Here is a 6000-nt window from a genome sequence, read left to right as displayed (position 1 = left end):
GTCTTAATTCTAATTCGGCTTCCCTCCCAGAAAATGAACATTCCTTCTGGCTATGACCAGCAATGTTGATTCTCAGTATGTGTGACTTGCTTTCTGTACATTCTGCCTTGCATTTTTCCTTACCTTAGCCTGACATTCTGTGTCATACTGACTTGATATGCACATGTAGTTCAAGCTTTGCATCCACAATGTCATTATCCTACTACCTTGATTAAAGATTAGTTTTGCAATAGCAAAAATTGGAAACTACTATGAAAAAGATGAGCTCTACATGGATGCCAAGATCAGAATTATTATTATTATTATTATTATTATTATTATTATTATTATTATTATTATTATTATTATTAATTATTATTATTATTGCATTGATTGGTTGGTTATGTACCATCATGTCATTTTTTGAGACCTTGTGACCATGTAAATATATTTTCTCCTTGATGTTCTAGTCTCAAACCTCTTCTTTCAGGTTTCTCAACTGGACACTCATTGTCACTTTGATTGAGTGTATCTACCTTGCATTGCTCCTCTTCTTCTTTTTCCTTCCACCTTTCCCAGCATTAGAGCCTTTTCCAGGGAGTTAGGTCCTCACATAAAAAGTCTGAACTATGATAATTTGAGCCTGATCACTTGCGCCTTGAGTGAAAACTTTGGATATGTTCGATGGACCATTGGCTCATCAGTACTTTCATACATCTTTCCATAATTAATTATTACTTATTCTATTAACATATGTAAAAGGTACCGGATTTCCAAGTCACCACTGAGTTCAGAAATGAAACTACAGCACAGTAATCAGAAGAAGAAGCACCTGTGGCTATCACCCACCTTATTTTCTCAGCTATGAAGGGTAGAAAAAGCGAGCAGAAAAGAAAGAGATGGCCCCTGCTTCCTCCTGCATGTCATTTTGGACTTTCAATCCCAGTGCATTTGAGGACATGAGAGAGAAAAGGGAAAACTGACCTTGTTGATGCTGCATCAGTCAGGAGGAAAGCAAATGAAGTATCTGCTCCTGACACAAGTGGTGACTGAGTGGTCCAGATAAGGAAAGAGACTGGCACAATATTGTTCTCAAGGTCAGCAGCCCAAATTGTCCCCACGGATGGCCTAACAAAAGGCAGTATCTTACTGTAGCCACCCCCCTCGGTGGTGTGGCTGGAAGATTAAACCCATTGAGAGAAGAAAACAGTGACACCATCAAAGCATATTGCCAAAGGCCACCCACAATGTGGAACGAGGACTGACCACCCTCCCTATCAACATAGCTCTGGGAGAAATAACATTTATGAGATTTAATGTTAAAACAAAATTTTACCTAGTTCCAACCACGTTGAACAGCAAGAACCAAGTCTTGTGGCACTCTAAATTGTTGTTCATCATCACAACATTTTCTTAAAACACTGAGAAAACACAGGATCCACTCTGCCAATTAAAGTATCAGAACCTTAATTATTACAGTATCACTCATAGCCCTTGACACCATACAATCCACTATGAGCCCATCCAACCCAACAGATCCTGGCCTTGGCTCACTATTTTCTCTCCTGCAAAACGCAGAAGAACCAAGAGAGCTGGGGCTAAAAGTAGACCAATCAATCAGAACAGAGCTAGAGGGGACCTTGGAGGTCTTCTAGTCCAACCCTCTGCTCAAGCAGGAGACCTATACTATTTCAGACAAGTGGCTGTCCAGTATCTTCTTAAATGCCCCCAGTGATGAAGCCACAAGTTCTGAAAGCAGCTGTTAATTGTCCTCACTGTCGGGAAGTTTCTCCTTAATTCCAGGTTGCTTCTCTCCTTTGATTAGTTTCCATCCATTGTTTCTTCTCTTGCCTTCGGGTGCTTTGGAAAATAACAAGTTGATCCCCCCCTCCCACCTCTTCTTTGTGGCAGCCCCTCAAATACGGAGTCTACTATAATAAATAAATAATAAATAAATATTTATTTCTTAGCCGCACCCTCTCCCGAAGGACTCGGGGCGGCGTACAATGAAACATATGAAATAAATATGTGGACAAAACAAACATATAACAGAGACATATACCGAGACATACACAAGGAGGAGGTCGGCTGATGAATAAAAAACAATTAGAATACAGTGATTAAAAAACCCCTAAATAATTAAATATAATTAAAATACCCAATTAAAAACCCGTCAGGAGCGATATGGTTAGATCAAAGTTGAGCCAGGCCAGCTACTTGGAATAGGTGGGTCTTAAGCTTAATACGAAAGGAGCGGAGGTCAGAGGTATTCCTAATATCCGGAGGGAGGTCATTCCACAGGGCTGGGCCCGCCACAGAGAAGGCTCTACTCCTAGGCGCCGCCCCCCGACACTGTCTAGTGGACGGCACCTGGAGGAGGCCCTCTCTGTGCGAGCGGATTGGTCGCAGGGATGTATGGGGCAGAATACGATCCCGCAAGTAACTAGGTCCTGAGCCATGGAGCGCTTTAAAGATTGTTATCAAAACCTTGAAACGCACCCGATAGACCACAGGAAGCCAGTGCAGCTCGCGCAGGAACGGTGTCACATGGGAGTACCTAGTACTCCCCATAATTACCCGCGCGGCTGCGTTCTGGACCAACTGTAGCCTCCGGGTGCATTTCAAGGGAAGCCCCATGTAGAGAGCGTTACAGTAGTCCAAGCGAGACGTCACCAGCGCATGAGTGACTGTGCGTAAGGCGTCCCGGTCCAGTAGGGGGCGCAATTGGCGCACCAGGCGAACCTGGTGGAATGCCCCCCTTGCCACGGCTGTCACATGGTCATCCATGGACAGCCGGGCATCCAGGAGGACGCCCAAATTGCGCGCCCGCTCCACGGGGGCAAGTTGAATGCCCCCAATGGCCAATGATGGAGTTAATTGGCTGAACCGGGGAGCTGGTACCCACAGCCACTCCGTCTTGGAGGGGTTGAGCTTGAGTCAGTTGTCATCCATCCAGATCCGTACGGCTTCCACACACCGGGACATCACTTCGATGGCCTCGTTGGGGTGGTTCGGGGTGGAAAAGTACAGCTGAGTATCATCAGCGTACAGGTGGTATCCCACCCCGAAACCACGGATGATCTCACCCAGCGGCTTCATATATGTGTTGAACAGGAGTGGCGAGAGGACCGACCCCTGTGGCACCCCACAAGTAAGGGGGCGTAGGGTCGACCTCTCTTCTCCTGCCAACACACGCTGCGTCCGGCCACTAATGACAACTTTATTAGGGAACAATCAGGGATCCTCTTTGTGGCAGCCCCCCCCAATACTTTGATAAGGAGTCTATTACGGTAACAACTTTATTGAGGGGGGGGCAGAATTATTAGTCGCAGAATCAGCGGCTGCCTTCATCCGACAGTCTCTTAGCCTCAGCAGTCACAAGGCAGTGATTCTACCCGAGGGGACCAAACCCGACAGTTTTCGCTCGTTTCGAAACAATTGACCGGCGTTTATCCTGCCCGCAGCCCTTAAAAAAAAGAGGGCAGGAGAATGTAAACGCGGGCGTCACCCGCCACGACGTATTACGCAGGACCCCACCTACTTCAAGGTAAGAATTAGGAGCTATCTCAGTTATATCTACGCTGCTCGCAGCTCACCCCACCCAGGCGGTGGCAGTAGCAAAGAGCTCCGACCGAGTCCGACCGTCCCACAAGCTGGCACCGCGGGGTGGGCGTTCCGTACTAAAGACGGCGCGCAGACTAAGGCCACGCTCCAGTTGCGAGAGCGCCGCCGAGCGTGCGGGGCCGAAGTAGTCAAAAGCGGAAGCGCGGCTTTGCCTCAGTCAGCCGCCGCCGCCGTTTCGCTCGAACTTCGCGTAAGAGCAGCCGGGACTCGGCGCCTCGAGGGAGGGGGTCCTCCGGCCACGTGCTGCGGCCAGGGAACTCGAGCGGAGGGGACCCTCGCTCTTTCGCTGCCCGCTTTTTGGACCGCCGCTGGTGGCGGCCGGCCGGGAGACGCTCCGCATGCGCCGCTCGAGGAGGCGAGTGGGTGAAGAGAAGGGCTCCAAATTCAAACGGCGGAGGCAGCCGCGTGGAAACCCGGAGGAGTAGCCCGAAGCCGAGCAGTCGGGGAGAAGAGCGAGAAGCGGGAGAGAAGAAAGGCGGCGGCGGTTGGGAGGAGAAGAAAAACAGGGGGGAAAGGTGGGAAGCCGAGGCCGGGTGAGGATCCCTGGCATTCTCTACCGACGGAGCGGGACTGTTCTCGCTTTATTGCTTTCCTGCCGAGGAACCCCCGAGTGGTTTCCTCTCCCTTCCTCTGGAGCTGAGGCTACCCATTGTACACCGCCATGGTAGATAGGGGTCCTTTGTTGACGTCGGCGATCATTTTCTACCTGTCCATTGGAGCAGCTATCTTCGAAGTGCTGGAGCATCCTTATTTGCAAAATGCGGCCGAGGGTTACAAGCAGAAAAAGTCGGAGCTCCTGAAAGAGTTTCCCTGTCTGAGCCAGGAGGGGCTAGATAAGATCCTGAGGGTGAGGTGTTTTTTTTTTAAAGCTTCTTTCCCGCTATCTCTTTCGACTCGAACAAAATGGGTTGCCTCCTTTCAAACGTGCAATTGTTGCAGGGCGCCAAGTACACTTTACGCTTGAGCAAATGGCACCTGCAGTAATTAAAATTCGCGCCCGTAAACGCATTGTGCTCTCTCTCTCTCTCTCTCTCTCTCTCACACACACACACCCCTTGCAATGTGAAAAAGAGGGATATTGCCCTCCGAATTGAGACGTTTGCTCCCCCCCCCCTCTTGGAAGGCAGGAGCCAGTTCTTTTACTGAACACAGTAAAAACATTGTTCGACTCTGATGGCTTTACTGCTAGGTATGTGCTTCTTCGTGCACTGAATTGCACAAACTTAACGAGGCATGGATAACATCCAGAGTCGCTGAACTCTGCTATAGTGGAAAGTATAGATTTGCTGTGCAAATATTGGTCTCTGAAATTACATTTAAAAGCAGGTTACTTCTGAAGTGTCCAGATTCACTTGTCTCGTTCCCTGATATTGTGAAAAACCAAACTGGTAAAATTTTAGCAGTGATTATGACGATACTGAATGCCATGTGGGAGCATTTATCTCAATAGCAGGTGCTTTTTTGCAGTTTCTTCAGCCCCTCCCTCCAAATGTTGCACAGTAATATTTCTGAAATTGAACAGGTGAACAGGTGGGAAAAATTGTATTTATGAGACTAATGTTGCAAGGGAGGCCTACTTTGTAATCAAATTGCACTTTTAAGTTTTCTTGAAGTTCTTGGTGACTGTTAAGATTATTGCCAAAAAGGTTAGGGCTATAATGTCAACAGGCAGCTAAAATTTCTCATTGAATGGGTATGGGCAGTCTAACCCCTTGAACTGCTGGTGCACCTCTGGTTCTCAAAAGGTCAAAGGTGAGCTGTACATTCACTGGAAATTATCATCCAAGTGGCTATGCAGTTTTTTGTTCCATGTATGTATATACATGTATGTATGTATGTATTTATTTATTTATTTATTTCCTTTGGATTCAGTGAGTGAGTAGAAAGGCTGAAGATTTCAAGAGAGCTTAGACTGTAAGCACCTGATTGGCTGAACTTCATAAGGATCTGAAAAACAAAGGAGGGCGCTGAATGTGTCCTTCCCTTGGTCTTTGTTTTTGCCTGCCCCTTCTTATCTATCTGTTAAGCTCCATTAAGTAGAAAAGTTTGTCTGGCACTTGTGTTAAGCTCTGTCTTGCACAGAGGCCAGAGAGTACAATAAAGAATGCAGTATATTTGTTATGACTGAGTGAGTCACAATTTAGGCCAAGTCCTTGCTGCACTTCTACCCTTTTGGCTTTTGCATAGAAATGTTAGTGTTTAGCATAGAAATGTTAGATGTTCTGCAGTAGCCTTTTAATTAAAGTTTTCTGGATTGCAATCCAATTATTGTAATGTTTAAAGAATACAGATCTTCTTTTTTAGGATGTTACATGCTTCAAGGAAAAGACACTTCCATTTCTCCTGTAAAAGAATGGCTTGTTTAATATTGACATTAATATGTACAGTGTATGTATG

The 6000-nt window shown here is 46.8% G+C and overlaps 1 protein-coding gene across 1 annotated transcript in view; it reads left to right on the top strand.

Moving 5' to 3' along the window:
* Window positions 1–3585: 3585 nt before the first annotated feature.
* The window catches only part of KCNK5 (potassium two pore domain channel subfamily K member 5), a 39979-nt gene continuing 37564 nt past the window's right edge, over window positions 3586–6000 (top strand). Inside the window, exon 1 of the mRNA XM_081944814.1 lies at window positions 3586–4450. Within this exon, the coding sequence (XP_081800940.1) occupies window positions 4265–4450 (186 nt within the window). The 5' untranslated portion in view covers window positions 3586–4264. The remainder of the gene's footprint in view (window positions 4451–6000) is intronic.

Source organism: Natrix helvetica, assembly GCF_964273705.1.
Source record: "Natrix helvetica genome assembly, chromosome: 2".
Lineage (NCBI taxonomy): Eukaryota > Metazoa > Chordata > Lepidosauria > Squamata > Natricidae > Natrix > Natrix helvetica.
Note: the sequence above shows the minus strand (reverse complement) of the source record. Positions and strands in the feature narration are given on the sequence as shown.